The sequence below is a fragment of the Alosa pseudoharengus genome, unplaced genomic scaffold (genome assembly GCF_046254945.1).
Source record: "Alosa pseudoharengus isolate Yale_2024_CS ecotype anadromous, Long Island Sound unplaced genomic scaffold, YU_APseudo_1.1 YU_APseudo_1.1_scf_3, whole genome shotgun sequence".
NCBI lineage: Eukaryota > Metazoa > Chordata > Actinopteri > Clupeiformes > Clupeidae > Alosa > Alosa pseudoharengus.
Genome location: NW_027468718.1, coordinates 7438384 through 7456678, shown reverse-complemented (window position 1 = coordinate 7456678; position 18295 = coordinate 7438384). Strand labels below are relative to the sequence as shown.

Here is an 18295-nt window from a genome sequence, read left to right as displayed (position 1 = left end):
TTTCAGTTCTGTTTTACAGAGGAAATAAATATATAGATTATGCAAAAAGATGATAAAGAAGCCAGAAATCTCTATCTCTCTCTGTCTCTCTCTCCCTTTCTCTCTCTCTCTCTTTCTTTATCTCTGTCTCTCTCTCCCTTTCTCTCTCTCTCTCTTTCTTTATCTCTGTCTTATTGGCTTCATCTGTTTTCACAGACTCTCGTTGTGGGATGACACCAATAACCAACTAAGCTGATGTCCCCCCAGAGTATTTTATAGAGAAGAAAAACCTATATTTTTATAAGAGAAATGTCTTATACTGGGATGGGCAGGGGAATGGACTGGCGAATGGATTATGATGTTTTAGTATACAGTACTATATGGGGGGTTGATATTAATTTTCTGACCATAAATTTGTGTCTATAATAGAAGTTGTTTTAAACAATGGCCTTCTTATCCAGGTTTTGGTGTTAAGTAAGTCATGTTTGAGAAAAGTGAGTTTAATTTAAAGGGAAATGCTTTAGGGCCTACAGGGGCATCACATACTCAGCCGTATATACTATAACTAATATTTATAAGAAGCTTTATATGATTTCACAGCACTCCACATGAGGAAGGATTGGGTTCTTTCTTTAAGAGCATTCTCATACTTATGTTTCCTTAGTCATGCACTGATCATTAAAACCAGACAATGGACCTCTCGCTTTCTGTGTGTTGTTTATTTTCTCAGGATAAGTACACACACACACACACACACACACACACACACACAGATTAGATTAGATTAAAAGTAAAGCCATGTAGCCTAAATATATAGAATACAAATATAGATTAAACCCATTTAACAGAACAATAACAACAACCATAAATATTCCATACACAACCCTGTAACATGAATTAATTAGATACAAGGTGAACAGATGAGTCTTTCAACACTTTTTGAATTCCAGAAAGTCTGTTGGTGTTGATGGAATGTTTACATAAAGACACTCGGAGGAGGACTGTAGTGTGCATTAGGGGATGTAGATCATGAAATTAAGAAAGCAAGGTGCAGATCCAATAAGTGACCTAGGCTTCCATACACCTTAGATCAGCATTCCTAACATACTTGCTTTTACGCCTCTTTCTCAAGAACCTTCGACAAAAAGGGAGGAGGGGTGATAGGTCTACAGCTCTTCACTTCAGCGGACTGAGGATACTTGAGCAAATGTGTGATATTTGCCTGATTGAAAGAAAAAAGGTCTGTCTCCAGAACTGAGTGATGGTTTAATAATGTGTGTGACTGCAGGCAGGCCAGTGGGTGTGCTTGAGATACCACTAAGGAGGGAAAATGATCTCTTGAAAGGCAAAGTCACAGCGGAACGAGGCAGATTAGTATTATATAGTGCACTGTGCACAAAATATAGCACGTGAATTGCAGGAATCCTAATAAGTACACAAAGAATGGTACAGGTCTAGTAGGCATCCTAATAAGTACACAAAGGATGGTACAGGTCTAGTAGGCATCCTAATAAGTACACAAAGGATGGTACAGGACTAGTAGGACAGTAGGAACACTAGGACTGATATAACCCATGATATGAGCCAGGCGTCACCCATAGTGTTTGGAGGCTGGGGTGAGACTATTCTCTTAGGATCCCACACCTACGCAGCGGTGTTGATTAAAGCAAGGACCCACACAGCTTGTGTTCATGGCTTGGGGCTTCATTTTTGTTACAGAAACAATGGTTATACTACCATCTGGTGGTGAAATGCTGTAACAGTTATTTCCACACACGACACCCTTTATTTGAGTGTAAAAGGTCTTTCATATCCTATGGCTGAGTGCGCCGAGTGAGTAATGACAGCTCATTCTACAGTAGCATCTATACCCATATAGGCCTGCATCCTGCTGCACATACTGTCTCACATATGGCTGTATCTCCACATCAAATGTGCTCCATTTCCTCTCAAGAGGCACAGATGAATTATATAACACGCCAATATGAGGAAGATGGATTTGGATGTCTTTGTGTCCATATCAGGTAATGCTTTGGATGAAAAACAGATATGGTCAACAGAATACCATTTTGTCTACAAGATAAACGGCCTGTGTGTTTGATGTGTTAAGGTTCCAAACCACATAAAAAAAACACATGGTGTTTTTTTATTCATTCTTGAATTTCCCCTTGGGGATCAATAAATCTATCTATCTATCTATCTATCTATCTATCTGGTGCCAGCTTCTCTAATCTGGCAGGTCTGATTTAGCTACTTATTCTGCTAATCACAGTCCATCTCACCTACTATTTACACACTATCTGACATGCCCAACCCATATAAGAGTGTATGAGGGTTTATATCAGCCCTTATTGCATGTCTTACCGGTCCAGCTTGTTTAGAGACTGAACAAATCCCTACACGTCTCCTCAGGGCTGATAACATGTGTATGTGTGTGTGTGTGTGTGTGTGTGTGTGTGTGTGTGTGTGTGTGTGTAACCAGCATGCTGTCATGCTTATCACTGATAAGGTGCAGTACTTGCTCCCCTTTGTCTCAGCCGTGTTGCACACATGATGCAGACGTTCATCTCACCAACTTCACCACTGCAATTCACTGATTTGAGGTCAGGCGGTGAGTGCCTGCCAGTCATCCATCTGACCCATGTTCTTTGGCGTTGGTTTGACACTGACTGACTTCAGTGCTGGGAAACCCAAACCAACCGGTTCAGCAACAAAGAATGTTCTGTATCTTATGAGAATTCAGCCAATCAGGCTCCTCCTCTCCCTTCCTCGCATGGTTGAAGAATGAGGTGTGGCTGAGTTTGACAACAAACTCGTACTTCCACTACCAACACACTCCGAACACACTGACTGCCTTTCTGAACTCTGTGCTGATACTGCAGAGAGAGAGGGAGAGAGAGAAAGAGTAGTTTTGATTTAGTTTCCGTGGTGATCAGCTAGAGTGTTAATTGTTACTTTAGTTTTTTTGCAATTGCATTGGGACATTTGGCATGACAGCTAGCCATCTCTTAGGACTTCTACGTCAGTCTTTCAGAGTGGTTTAGCATTACTGCTGCTGATTCAGCTAGCTATCTTTCAAGACTACTACAGGAGTTTCAGAGTGGTTTAGCATTGCTGCTGCTGATTCAGCTAGCTATCTCTCAGGGCTACTACAGGCGTTTCAGAGTTTTTTAGCACTGTTGCTGGTTCAGAAGGTGGTTAGAGCAGCATGGCTGAATCTGCTCCCATGAAGGTGTCCAGGTCGTTCTCGGAGGATGACCTCTGCTGTCCTGTGTGCTGTGAGGTCTTCCAGGAGCCCGTCCTTCTAGCCTGCAGCCACAGCGTCTGCAAGAGCTGCCTGGAGAAGTTCTGGGAGACAAAGTCAGAACCGGAGTGCCCCATGTGTCGGAGCCGCTGTTCCAAGAAGTACCTAATCAACCTTGCGCTCAGGAACCTGTGTGAGACGTTCTTGGATGAGAAGAACCAAGATTCTGCGTTGGGGTCAGGCTCTGAGGTGCTCTGCAGTCTGCACGGTGAGAAATTCAAGCTCTTCTGTCTGGAGGATAAGCAGCCAGTGTGTCTGGTGTGTAGAGACTCAAGCAAACACACACATCACATCGTCATTCCCATCGATGAGGCGGCACAGCAGCTTAAGGTAAGACTGGGCACTAATCCAAAGATGGGACAGAAAATGAACAATCAAATTATGTTTTGGAAAACAAATCCATTGAAATGCAAGCAAAAGTAAAATTTTAATGAAAGCACACAAACAGACAGGCCCATAGTCAAGCACACACAATTTAATTTAAAATCTCTCTCTCACACACACACACTCTCACACACACAATGTAGTATTTTGATGTCCGCTTAATACAGAAAAGCACAAGTTTAGTGAAGTAACAATGTCCAGTATGTTGTTATTTATGTTATGACAGGGTTGCACTTGATCATGTTATTTGGATGTTTACACTGAATAATTTACATTAGTAATGGCAGCATGTTGCGGCTTTGCACTGATATGGATCAGACACTGCACCTCTATATCTCTGACACAAACACACACACACACAGACGCACGTTCGCACACACACACAAATATACACACACACACGCACACACACACACACAAATATACACACACACACGCACACACACACACACACATACACACAAACACGTTATCAGCCCTGAGTAGATGTGAAGGTTTGGTATCTGATGTATAACTGTGTGCTTCAGGATGCAGTCAGACTCAAACTGGAGCCCATAAGGAAGAGGCTGAAGACCTGGGAGGACGTTAAACTGACCCTGGACCAAACGGCTCAGCACATTAAAGTTAGTATTCACCATGCACCTGTCAATCATCCACACCACACCACACCTGAACATCCTCCACCCCACACACCTTTGGCATTTAAACTACGGCCCCATATCTAAAACCAGACAGCATTTAAACTAGGACCCCATATCTACAACCAGACGTTGTTTCAATGTTATTCTGCAGGTACAGCTGGAAAATACAGAGACGCAAATCAAGGAGGAGTTTGAGAAGCTGCACCAGTTTCTACGAGATGAAGAGGCAGCCAGGATAGCTGCACTGAGGGAGGAAGAGGAGCAGAAGAGTCAGATGATGAAGGAGAAGATTGAGAAGATGGGCACTGAGATCTTATCCATTTCGTATAAAATCACCACCATAGAGGAGGAGCTGAAGACTAACGACGTTCTCTTCCTGCAGGTAAGACGGCCCCTCTGCTATTTTTACTGACGGAAATACCAGCTGCAAATTATAGAAAGTGACAATAGGAGGAGCAGGGCATACTTTGTGTTATCTGTGTATCTGTGTTATCAGTGTACCCGTGTGTGTGGGTGTGTGTGTGTGTGCCCGTGAAGTGATTGAGATACCAGACATAGTGTTAACAGCCCTGTGACAGCAATGAAATGTATCCCAACTGGTTTGTCCAAGACCAGCTTGTGCTTCTCTTAGTGTGCAAATATCGGATAAAAAGTGGAACACAGGAGCCCTCTGGGTCGTTTGATCATAAAATCTTTCAAGTTGTTATTTTCTGTTTTTATCTTCTTTGTATTTATTTTTTTTTTTTTTTTTAAAGCACTTGGGTGCTATTTTTTTTTGGACTCATAACTTCTGATACTTATGGTTTTTAACATGATAGTGCACTAGTGACATTGGGAATGCACCAATAGGGTGGCATTTTTTTTTTGTTAGCTGTAGCTCCAGAAGTTAGCAACATTTAGCTACCTCACCCTGTACATATGAAAAGGATATGTATAACTTTCTAACATGATTTAAAACATATTTTAATTAACAAAATTTTTTATAATATATTTTTATATTTTAAGTTTTTATAATTTTATGCTTTATAGTTATTGAGGAAGTTGACTAAATTACATTCGGGACATGCTGACATTGAATGTTTACACCAAAACAAAGGTGTCTAAAATATACCTAAATATTTTAAATGTCTTTTATCTATGTTGAAGCAATAGTTTAGTAAAGGCACCTATTACCAACCGTCCCGTCTTTCCAACCACTTACGTGTATGTGTCACTTAATATTCATTTCTACAAACCAAGACGGCGGATTCCTAAAGAAACGGAAGCACCCACACCATAAGTGTATATTAGCTATGTACCAAAAATTACATTTTACCATGACTTGAAGAGCTGTAAACAGTGTTGTAAGGCTGTGTGTAAATCCACTTGGAGCCAGGGATGGATTACTGCACGGGCCTACCAGGCCCAGGCCCAGGGGCCCAAGGGGTCAGGGGGCCCTGAAGCCCAAGCCTTTGCATGGAATCATTGCCTCAATATCAACAAATCAGGATGTAGGCTATGAATCTGATTGAATTTAGTATTGGCCATCCCCAAAATGCACCAGAATACAGGAAAGCACATCAAACAAATTAAAACATTTCTGGGGGAGGACCCCCAAACCCCCCCACATATATACGACAATAAGTAAGGGGGCCCTTAATACATCTGGGCCCAGGGGCCCGAAAGTTCATAATCCGCCCATGCTTGGAGCTCCAGTGGAATTTTGATTTGCGACAAGAATTCTCGGTCTAACCGTTGATGTGCCTTAAGAAAGGTTGGAAATAGGCACCCACCAGCCCAGCACTAAACTCCGAGTGTGGTAAACAAAATCGGATATTTCAGGCAGTAAAAGCCCTGGTAAGAAGCAAACTAGATTTTGTTCAAATCTACACACCCATGGCTACTGAACAATGTAAGGTTCTTATATCAAATGTTATTTTGATGTATTTAAAAACATTGTTGTTTTAGAATTTTCGAACAAAAGGGTTAGTAATTGGTGGTTTTACGATAAACGCCTTAAGGGCTCTATCTTCCGTGCGGGCGCAATTGACTTTGTATACTCGCGCGTTTGTCTTTCCTATTTTGCAGTCAGCGCATATTGGAATTTTCCCTCCACAGGTACATGCCTGTAAATTAGGGAATTCGATTGCGCCCACGGGGGCGGTTCAGCGAAAAGACGGGGCGTGTTCCGGCGCAAACGTTCACTGTTGATATTTTGCAGTTTCAGAAAACAATTCCGCCACAGACCAGGAACTCCCTGGTCTAAAGTCTGTGGCGAAAATGCAGATGCTATTTTAAGGGCGCATGCATGACCACAGGCCTGCATGAATGAATGCGTTGCACACCAATCTACAGACACTTCCGTGCACAGACGGAAACATTCAAAGCCTTGATAATATTTGTCCATTTCCCGGTTTTGTTCGTGCATTGGTGACCTAAATATTTAGTAGCCTATATAGTACAACATCTACATGCAATATCTTTACAACAACGCCTAATTACGACCTATTAATCTGGACAACTTTATAGGCTACAGCCCTATATAAAGGCTAAAGTTACTTTTAGTTTTGTTCCAATTTACCGTTGTGTAAGGTTTTAAGCACCAAGCTTTGCTATGTTCCCTCCATCCTTTCGTTATTTTCAAAAAACGTTTTATATCCATGATGGCCTTGAAGTCTTGAGTTAGTGAATTAGCTTAAATCAGCTTTTCATGTGCTGTTAACCAGCAACAGATAGTACAAGAAAGCAGCAAGTATGGTTACAATTTCTGTACAATTTCTGTAGTTGCTGCATCCATTCATTGTTATTCTCTCTCCTGCTCAAATAAATGTTGTGCGTGAATTAAGTTGATGATAACGTGTTTACAAACTCTGCTTTACAGAAAATATTGTAAATAGTCTACTGTCACGCAGTTAATGGGATACTGTGCAGAGTTGAAAGTTAGGTCAACTTAAACGAAGCCCTTGCTTGGCCGCCTGTGCTGCGCAACGCACACTTAGCTCCTCTCATCTATACAATGTAGTTCCCATTTCTGTAAACCATACATAATTTCAAAGAAAAATATTACCACTCGAGGGAAATCAGTGTGGTGTCCATGTGAAAAAATAGGCATAAATCTAGCGTACACATTTTCACGAATCACTGATGTGTTGATGACATAAATTAGGAAATGTTAGAGGACTTAAGGAGACGTGATGTTGAACTGCATGCCGATGCCATTTAACCCAAATGCCCCAGCGGCAGCACGGGAGAGAAGAGATTAACTGACAGAAGATATGCATTGTCTATAGAGAGGTAATGTTAGATTACATTGTACATTGCAAATATATCACCATGCATTCATAACCTCGTGATTCAGTGAGAATGATCCCAAAACATCGGAAAGTATGTCTTTGTGACAATTCTGTATTACATTTTGTCAAGAGGAAAAATCAATAGCTAACTGTTCCCAACTGAACAGTGATTATAGCGCTGTGAACGCTCCTGGCTGCGCCTGGCAAATACGCCACCATAATAGCAATCAGCTATGGAACAAGCGTGCCTGTTGTTAAAGGGAATGTGAGATGACGCTCTGATTGGTTTATTGCACGTTACGCCCAAACCACACCCATGATTAATGTAGCTACTTCAGACCACCCCATTTTAGATTTGCGTCGGGCGCAACAGTCAATATCCCGCTGGTAAAATAGCATCAGCGCCCAAGATCCGCCCACAAAGTCACTTGCGTTTTGCACGAAGACACTTCCGTTTCAGACCATTAAAATAGGGCCCTAAATATATTAAAATCAATTGGTTGGAAATATTTGTTTCATTTTAGAAAAACAAATAAGAGAATGTAAATCATGGGGATATGGAATGCCACCACAAAACTGGAATCACCCACTTAGTCTTAAAAAAAAAAAAAAAAAAAGTTTTTTTTTTAGTGTAAAAACTGTAGAAAAGGTTGTACAAACATTTTCTGACATTACCACTGTGACACTGCTTTTCATCCTTGGTCTTTTCCACTTGAGATAAGATTGTCAGGTGCTCATAAAAAGATGATCACTGTATGATCACTACAGGCAAAACACTACATGAACGAGCACGGAGGCACCTTCAGTAGGATTATTTCCAACTGTCTAGCCATGGAACAACTAACATATGCCAACAAGGCAAAAATCCAGAGCTTTTACAAACTATGGGGACAATTTACTGAATACCTTGAGAATCATCTACCAAGAAGTGTACCGAATACTTGATCCATGCTATTGTATTGTTTCAAGTAAAACGCAGTTTTGTTTCTTTTCTTGTTTCAGTTTTGTTCAAAAGTTTTGTTTCTTTTCTTTTCCTTTCTCTTAAACATGGATGTAGGGCCTATGTGTGTGTATGTATATATCAATTGAAAAAATATAATGTCCGCAACACTGCTTTTGACTCCCAATTATTTAATGCAACGTTTCGACCCTGCTGGGTCTTCTTCAGGCAAAGCAGTGTTGCGGACATTATATTTTTTCAATTAAGTATAGTTTTCTTTTGTCCTGCACCTGCCAGAAGGTGGGATGTGCACACTATAACTGTTTGCTGTATGTATATATACCTATACTGTATGTGTCTGTGTGTGTGTGGGTATGTGTATGCACATGTATAGGTCATGTGTGTGTTATGATCCAAAGAAAATCCAATATATCATTTCCTAGGGTTATATATAAAAAATATATATATTTTTAAACTGTTTCATATTTGTCTTTTTCTGTCTGTCTCCAGAAATACAAGAGCACAGTGGAAAGGTGAGTGATCTGCCTCCTGTCTCTCTCTCTTCTCTGTGGTTCTGAACCCAAACCCACAGCAGCACTGACTCCTGAATGTTATTCCAGAGCCCAGTGCACACTGCAGGATCCAGAGAGGGTTTCAGGAGCTCTGATCAATGTGGCAAAGCACCTGGGCAACCTGAAGTTCAGAGTCTGGGAGAAGATGCAGGAGATTGTTCAATACAGTAAGTATTGATTTTCTCTCTCTCTCTCACTCACACACATACACACACACACACACAAGGGAGGCCTAACAAGTACGGGTGAACATTTCTAACTATCCTGTTTCAAACCTAGTGTCCATCTCTCTCTGCAGCTCCTGTAACTCTTGATCCCAACACTGCACACCCAAATCTCATCCTGTCCGAGGATCTGACCAGTGCTCGGGTCAGCCAGGAGAGACAGCAGCTTCCCGACACCCCGGACAGAGTGAATGTGGACCCCAGTGTCCTGGGCTCCGAGGGCTACAGCTCCGGCACCCACTGCTGGGACGTCCAGGTGCCCCAGAATGGGGACTGGCTCCTGGGCCTGCTGACCGCGTCCGCCAAGAGGACGGGGGACGTCCACGCCAGGCCTGGGGTCTGGTACATGGGTCACATGGGGGACACCTACTCCGCAGGCTCCACACCACAGCCCTCCACTCTCCTCACCGTGACCCATGACCCCCAGAGGGTCAGAGTGCAGCTGGACTGGGACAGAGGGAAAGTCACCTTCTCTGACCCTGATAGGAGCGTCACTCTACACACTCTCAGACACGTTTTCACTGAGCGAGTGTTTCCGTACTTCAACACAGGGCTCGTTCCGTTGAAGATCTTACCAGTGAAGACGTCTTTGATAACAGAGCAGCAGCACAAACTGAAAGAGAGACGTACCCACAAACTGAAAGAAAGGCATTTCTCTTTAACACACGAAACTCGTTAATGTGTTAGGTACAAAACAACATGGAAGACAAGCACATTGTCATTCCCACTCAGGCCATGTTCCAATTAAGCAGTTAGAAATAAATAACTATTTTTATATTTTGCCTTTCTTAGAGTTTCAGAAGTGTGTTTTGGTCAGGGTGACCATTTGGTAAATTATATTTGTATTTAAAATTGCCTGGCTTAATGATGAGACAGCTTTTGTCTTCCATAATGATAGGCTAAATGTGTATTTGGGAGCCATGTAGCAATGCAGTACAGACACCCAGAGAAGTTTAACTGAAAAAGACTGTTTGTCAACTACATAGCTTGCTATAAGTTTTGCAAATGCAACTCTGCCATTTAAACCATTTACATGTATTTATTTGTTTGTTTAGCTAGTCAGGAACTATGGCAACCACCAGGAGGCAGTCTGGTGCATAGCCTGCAGCAAAGTTCAGTTGAGGCAGTTTCTCAAAATCAGCTCAGCAATAAAACACTACCTTATGACCATGCTTACAACCACTTGTAGATAAATGTTAAAGGGACACCAGGCAAGCCTGATGCTTTTTCTCTACGAAACTCCCCCTCGCTCGGTCTGAAGCTCTTTTCCTTTTCTTTGCATCGTCAGTCAAGGGTTTTCGCTGCTTCTTCGCCGGCTCTGCCATTATACACACGTTTGCAACAATCGCTAGCGTTTTGTTAGCCTCCCTCTGTGCTGTGGATGCAGGATGGAAACTGAAACTGCTTCAGTCGCCGGGTACGATACACTGAACTTGCAAGCGGGATATTCTTCCTACAGGCAGTAGGGGCGGGCAAGAGAGTCTTCATTCGCCCTGTAATAAATCATTTAACCATATACCGACTTACGAAGATGAGTAATTAACACGAAAACGTTGCCTGGTGTCCCTTTAAATGCCTACATATAAATGGGATGACCGGTTACTCTGGTAATGTTTTGCTCAATGTATTGAGTGTTTGGGAAGAGGTCCAACTTTGCCCTTGAACTCTTTCCCCTTTACCTCTATACTTAGAAAGTCAAATCTTGACCAAACTACCCTGAGTAATTACAGTACATGCTTATATCAAACTTTCATATCCTGAGCAAAGTACTTGAAACGTTTGTAATCAACTTAATACCTTCCTCAAAGAAACCAAATCACAACACAAAAACAGCCTTAGTAAAAATAGTAAATGATCTCAGACTTGCTACTGACTTTAATGAAGTTTCAATCATTATTCTTCTAGATTTGAGTGCAGCATTCGACACCATTGATCATAACGTTTTAATTCACTGCCTTCCGAAATGGGTTGGTCTCTCTAAAACTGTTTCCAAACATCTTTTTAAAGCTAAAGCTAAATGACAATAAAACAGAGATACTTTTGGTTGGACCAAAATCAAAATGAGACACCGTTCTTAGTAATCTTGGGAACCTGGCACACCAAGTCAAAGTAACAAGCCTTGGTGCATCTTAGATACAACGTTAAGCTTCAAGCCCTGAGAAACATTGGAAAAGTGCAGCCTTTTTTAACAGAACAATATGCAGAGACATTAATCCATGCCTTTATCACTAGTAGGTTAGACTACTTTAACTGGTCTTCCAAAAAAGCATATAAAGAAACAGCACTCTGCTGCTAGACTATTAACTAAGACCATAGCCTAGAAAAGCAAATTTAATTTGCTGCCCGGGCTAGTCTAGCAACTCTCCATTGGCTTGCGAGCTGGAAAAATGAAACTTCGATAAGGCCAATCACATTGTGTATAGAGTCATTAGGTGGGCTTAACATAATGATTGATGGCAAAGTTGAAATGGTTCGGTGTGAATTCCCTGCTACTTGAAAACAAAGAAGGTAGATGTTGCTGTTGGTGAACAGTGACATGAGTTAAGCTTTTTTTAAGTTGGCAAAAGTTTGAACTAGCCAACTAGCTCCACTGGTGGGAAAACGCATGGGACTCATGAGTTGTAGCGTTATCCTATTGCATGCAGAGGGAACCAAGACCAAGAAGAGGGAACACATCAGCCCTGTGTTAGCTGAACTGCACAGACTCCGTTTCCTATAGAAGTTTAAGGTTCTGTTAATGACTTACAAAGATCTAAATTACATAATACCTGCATATATTTCTTGAGCTTTTAATATCCTATCAACCACAAAAGAACCTTAGATCTTCCAAATGCTAATTTTTTTAATTGTGCCCAAAAGGCTCCACAAGCAAAGCGGAGAAGCTGCTTTTATCCAAACCGCAGATTGCGAACACTGTCAGACCCAAGTTTCCATTGTATTTATCAAACTTTTAATCCATAGTGTAAACTGCTCCTTTCTCTGCCTTACTCCGCCCATTATCGCAATTTACGAACGTCCACGACTGAACGGCAGAGCCTACATACAAGCACAGTTTTGTATGAAGTTCACTGATGACAACATTAAAAAGAATCAAACGTTTAGCGATCATGAAATAATACCATACATGATGTCAACAAACAGGGAGATAATTAAGATCAGTAGGCTAGTTCTACTCAAACTACCTGTGCACGTAGGCTATGGAATATTGGTCAAATGTAGCCTAGGAAAGTTTAAGTGAATGACGAGAAAGTGAAAGTAAGACATTCGAAAGGCCAACGAAAGTTAAAGTTGCTTTTGATAGTACAAATACTTACAAAACTGGTGCTCTAAATTGCGATACAAGGCGGAAGTATTTAGTGCGCTTTCACGAGCAGTCCATACCACAAAATACATAGCCTAATTAGGCACTCTTTATGCTTCCCCTCCCATCTCTTTACACTAAACTCCCACCTTCCCTTGGATCCTCCCATGAATGCATATTAATGACATGAAAAATGCAATGTGCAATTTTCAGCTCCCGCGACAGGCAGTTTGCGCTTAAATATCATTGCGGCCTGTTGGTAGGCCTACATACCTCGCAATGATTTTACACGCATGTTGCGAAACAAATACGCCTGAAGTGGGCGCAAAAGCGTTAGTACATCTGGCCCAGAGTGTGGCGGCTTTTAACAACTTCTTAGAAGTGCTGAATACTCACATAGACACTCCTGTATAACCTCGCTATGTTATGTCACCAAATGGTTCTTCATTATAACCTACATTCGTGCTAATTGTTGCATATATATTCATAATGTGACAGCATGTATTTATCATTACTGTATGTTACAACCTGTGCACAACTACTACTAAAGTTAAAAGAACAAAACAGTACATCTGGAAATGTTGATTGCTTAATACATGTGTTATAAAAACACTCGTTGTCTGCTCTCTGTGTTTTTGCATCTTTCAAGAGGGGTGCAAATACATATTTGTTCACCGTGCACTTATTAGGCTCCTCAAAGTCATTGTTTGTATGTTGTAGTATTTGTTGATTTCCATTTATTGCCCATTGATATCACATTCACATTATTTGCATCTTTCAAGAGGGGTGCAAATACATATTTGTTCACCGTGCACTTATTAGGCTCCTCAGAGTCATTGTTTGTATGTTGTAGTATTTGTTGATTTCCATTTATTGGCCATTGATATTGCATTCACATTATTGTTTATTATTGCTATTGTCCTGTTTTTCCCTACTGTCCAAAAGCCTTTGCATGAAGTGAACTGAGCATGTTACAGCACCTCTGTTTTGCTCCTAAATGGGATTTGGGCCAAAGACAGACATGCACATGTGCTTTATTTCTGACTACACATAGTAGTGGACAGCAATGTGTGCTTAGTAGTGGATTACTGTGTGATCACATGTGCCATGGCAGAGTAGATTTGGACTAAGCGTTGTATGTATCAATAACAATTGTATGAATTGTATAAATATATTTGTGACAATGAGGTTATGGCCATCTGAGGCCCAGAGAGTTTGTGTTGTGCAACTTATTTTACACTAAACAATATGTTAATTGTGAAATTAAGTGTAATGTTTTAAACATTGTACCTGTACATAATTTGTGATGTACAAATGATATTGGCCAATTTCTTCACTTTCACATGAGTGGAGGATGCAAAGGAGGGTGAACTTCATTCCTGTATATGAATGTATTGTATCACTGTGTTGTATTACTGTCTTTCTCACTGGTTTTGTTTATTTCATGCTGATTACTTGTAATCCTACATGTACACAAATGCACTAATTAAGAGTTTGAAGAGTGCATCTGATGATTTCTATGTAATTCCCTTAATATGCTAAGTATGATTCAAAGTTGCCTTTCTGCTTGACACATTGTGACTTTTGGAGTTATGCACGTGTCCTTTCAATAAACAACTTTGTGTAAAGGTCCACATTTGTACCTGTATATTGGGCTTTGAAAATAAGGGATATTTGCTCAGTAATAGTAGCCTACATTTTGTAACATTTATAGAGAAACTGAGGGGAAGTTAAATTAGAAATTAGAATCATTTTAGAATCTTCTTTGTAGTTCTTCTTTGTAGTTAAAATGCCTTTATTTTAATGGGCACAACATAATTAAAACACTTCAACGCTACAACTGAATGATCCTGTATACTGAGGTTTTGAAACACAACCCTACAGAGGTCTTGAAAATGGAGTTAAAAAACATGCTGACTGAAGCTAAAGAAAATGATTGGATTTCTGATGGTGAATGTTTCTTTTCAATGAGCATCCTAAACTGGCATCCTTTTACCTCCTCCCTAAGATACACAAAAACCTAGAAAACCCCCCAGGGAGACCAGTCATTTCTGGGATTGACAGTCTTACTGAACCTGTTTCAAAATACATAGATTACTTCATTAAGCCAATTTTGCCTCTGATTCCAGCATACAAGACACGACAGCTATCCTTAATAAGATCCAGGAACTAGGCAATATTGGGCAAGATACTTTACTAGTAACTATGGATGTGGAGTCACTTTACACCTCAATTGTACATGAAGATGGGCTAGCAGCACTGGAGTTTTTTCTACAGGACCAGCTAGAAACAGAAACTCCCCCTGCACATTTTCTTTTAAAATTAACAAAATGGACACTAAATAATAATATCTTTATTTTTCAAGACCGCCTTTTCAAGCAAGCTAAAGGATGTGCAATGGGAGCTTGCTACAGTCCCTCCTATGCAGGGCTATACATGGGTAAATGGGAACATGATGTTGTGTTTAATTCTACTAAAAATTCTTATTTGAACAAAATAATCTATTATGGGAGATATATTGATGATGTATTTTTACTGTGGGATGGATCTGAAACTGAACTATTGTCTTTCCATGCTTACCTCAATGGCATCAATGAAAACATCAAACTGTCTCTGGAGTTCGACAAACAAAGCATTTGCTTTCTGGATTTGGAAATATACAAAGATAAGGAAGGTTTCTTACATTCTACCATCTATAGAAAACCTACCTCTCGCAACACTATTTTGCATGCAAAAAGCTTCCACCCTAAACATTTAAAGGATAACATACCCTACAGTCAATTCCAGAGACTGAAAAGAATTTGTGATGAAACTGATTCTTTTGAGGTAAAGGCAAATGAAATGGAAAATAGATTTATTCAAAGAGGTTACAAAAAGAAAACCATCCAGAGTGCTAAGCACAGAGCTGAGAACCTAGACCGACAATCCCTGTTAAGAAGTGGGAAGTCCAGACAAAGTTCTGGGAGAGTTTTCTTTTCCACAAGGTTTAGCACTGAAGCAAATCACATTAAAAACATAATCCGAAAAAACTGGAATTTGTTACAGTGTGACGCTTCTCTGAGAAATATTTTTCAAGAGCCCCCTGTTTTCAGTTTTAAAAGAGCTCCTACTTTAAATGACAAACTTGTCCACAGCTATCTACCACCACCCTCTAAAAACACTTGGCTGTCAAAGAAACCACAAGGTAGCTTCAAATGTGGTCATTATAATCACTGCCCTACTGTAGTTCAAGGGAAAACATTTGAAGATGTACATAGTCAAAGAACACATGAGATACAGCATTTTATTAATTGTAAAACAACATTTGTGATTTATAAACTGGAATGTCCCCTCTGTAATGTTTTTTACACCTGCAGAACCAAACGAAGGTTACAAGATAGAGTCTCAGAGCACAAATATGCGATAAGAACAAAAAATGAGAACTATCCAATGGCTCGTCATTTCAAAGACAAGCACAATAGTGACCCTGCTATTTTAAGAGCTATAGGTATAGATCATATACCACAAACAATGAGAGGGGATGATAGATTGAAACAATTAAACCAGCGAGAGAGCTACTGGATTTTTAAATTAAAAGCTACTTTATATCCAGGTTTAAATGATGAGTTGGAATATTGCCATTTCCTGTAAACACAAATGCTCTATTGTTGTATATATGTATTGCATGCATGTTCTTTGTTCTCTAAATACTCTGTTATGTCTGTAGAGACTGTGGAATGACGTCCCCTGCTGACCACCATCAATACCTGTTTGTTTTTTTGTTTTTCTGCTTTTCTGTGGGTTTACCTTTGTAAATGAGGGGTTTGCCATTAGCTAATTGGTCCCACCCACACACCTGAGAACACTCATGGAATTGATGTCTTTTATTTCAGTATGCCACACAAGACACTGCTCACTTCGTGACGAAGGCTTCATGCCGAAACGCGTCGAAGTGTTTTAATTATGTTGTGCCCATTAAAATAAAGGCATTTTAACTACAAAGAAGATGAGTGCCTTGGTATTCTACAACTTTTCTAAAATGAACTAAGCCTGTCACCAAAGAGCACCATCTTTAGAAAGTTTTTACAAAGTTCCTGGTAGCACTCCAACTGGACTTGATTCTCTAGAAATTAGAATCGTTGGAAATTGAAAACACGTAGGCTACAAACAAAAGATTCGGGGCTTGCCCCCAAAGCCACCCCCAAGAATGTTGTAGGGGCTGTTTTTAAAGAGCTATTTTTTACAGTCTATGTTAAAGAGTAGAGTTTGTCTGTGCTGTGGGGTGTGAGACAAGGCACTCATGTTTTGCATGATATCTCAGCACCCAAAGTAGCACATATATTATCATCTAATGTTGTGATAGACCTTTGTATGACTGTGTGTTCTATAGATATAACCTATTGAACTTCCATTTGCTATTTATGGCCTGTAGGCCTCATTGACCTGAGCTCATGCAAGTCAGAAAAGGATAGATTCTATTGGGGAAAGGTTCCAGTGGGGGCTGGCATAGAAGCAAAGAGGGGGAGTGAGGGTGTTTTAATGTACAGAAGCACACATACAGTCCATCTAATCAATAAGTATGTGTCTGGATTCAATTTTATACACTGATTCATTTCTAATGGCCGGTCATATTTGAGAACGGGAATACACATGAGTGTTAAATAAAACACTCAAATTGTCATGAAAATGATCAAAAATTATTTTGTGTGTTCAGATGCCCTGTGTTAAGTCATGCCGCCTCATGGTAGTCAGAATAAGGTAACAATATTTTTGAGAGAAAATAATTGTCAATCGGTCACATTTGACCGCAAACACAACAGGAGAGGTTTGATAACTGCAGTCTTAAGTGCTGCTGGGAAAATGCGAGAATGGTTCACAATTTGCAAAAGCTCAAATGCCAAACAGCTGCAAACACTTTTAAAGAAGTTTGTAGGCAGAGCGTCAAGACAGCAGGTACTGTAGATGAACTAAGTTGCAGCACAGTTTTTTCAAGGGATGCAAGGATACAAGGAAGTTTATTGTCACATGCATACTGTATAGTTACTGGAAGTAAGAAATGCAGTGAAATTATGTCTGGTGTCAGCCTATTTGTGCATTTATGGGGGGGGGTAAGTGCAGTAGAAGAGGGGTTTAGTAGAGAGTCGTCCTCGTTAGTATAGTGGTGAGTATCCCCGCCTGGTATTATCCCAGAAATGTGATTTACTTTTGAAGTTGAAAATGTTTAGTTGAACTGTAAACTTCATAGTAAACCTCATAATTATGAAGACCTCAGTCTGACTATAAACAAATTGCAGTCAATCATCATCTTTACTTATTAACTGTAAACTTTAACGCGGGGGCCAGCCGTGTATAGGTGTAACGGAGAAACAGCCAATCAAATCGAAGCCTTAATCTGACGTGCGCATATCATTATCGTGTCAATTTTCCACCGAAATCGCGGGTTCGAATCCCGACAGAAGCATTCAAAATATATGACGAATATGTAAAAACGAGTATGTAGAAATGTAGAAATGAGTGTAAATGTTGTAAAAACTCTTGAAATACCTTTTGAAATGTGAACAATTCTAAAAGACCTGATTGCTGAGTGTTTGTATTGAGACTGTCTTCTCTCTACCCCTCCCTTTCTCTCCATTTGTCTTACAGATGCAGGGTAAACAAATTGGTCCCCTCTCCATACTGGAAGAGCTTTCCTCCAATAT

The 18295-nt window shown here is 40.3% G+C and overlaps 1 protein-coding gene across 1 annotated transcript; it reads left to right on the top strand.

The window, feature by feature from the left end:
• The first annotated feature begins 2804 nt into the window (after positions 1–2804).
• Positions 2805–14249, top strand: LOC143100121 (zinc-binding protein A33-like). Its single transcript, XM_076263064.1, has 6 exons — positions 2805–3613; positions 4195–4290; positions 4460–4690; positions 9031–9053; positions 9141–9259; positions 9391–14249. The coding sequence occupies exons 1-6, from the start codon at positions 3188–3190 to the stop codon at positions 9993–9995; spliced, it is 1500 nt and encodes a 499-aa protein (XP_076119179.1). The 5' UTR covers positions 2805–3187; the 3' UTR covers positions 9996–14249.
• Positions 14250–18295: the final 4046 nt, after the last annotated feature.

Excerpts from the sequence above, each read along its gene's own strand:
- LOC143100121 (XM_076263064.1), top strand. The coding sequence starts at position 3,188 with ATGGCTGAATCTGCTCCCATGAAGGTGTCCAGGTCGTTCTCGGAGGAT. Across the intron at positions 3,614-4,194 it reads AGGCGGCACAGCAGCTTAAG|GATGCAGTCAGACTCAAACT; the intron begins GTAAGACTGGGC and ends TGTGTGCTTCAG. Across the intron at positions 9,260-9,390 it reads GCAGGAGATTGTTCAATACA|CTCCTGTAACTCTTGATCCC; the intron begins GTAAGTATTGAT and ends CTCTCTCTGCAG.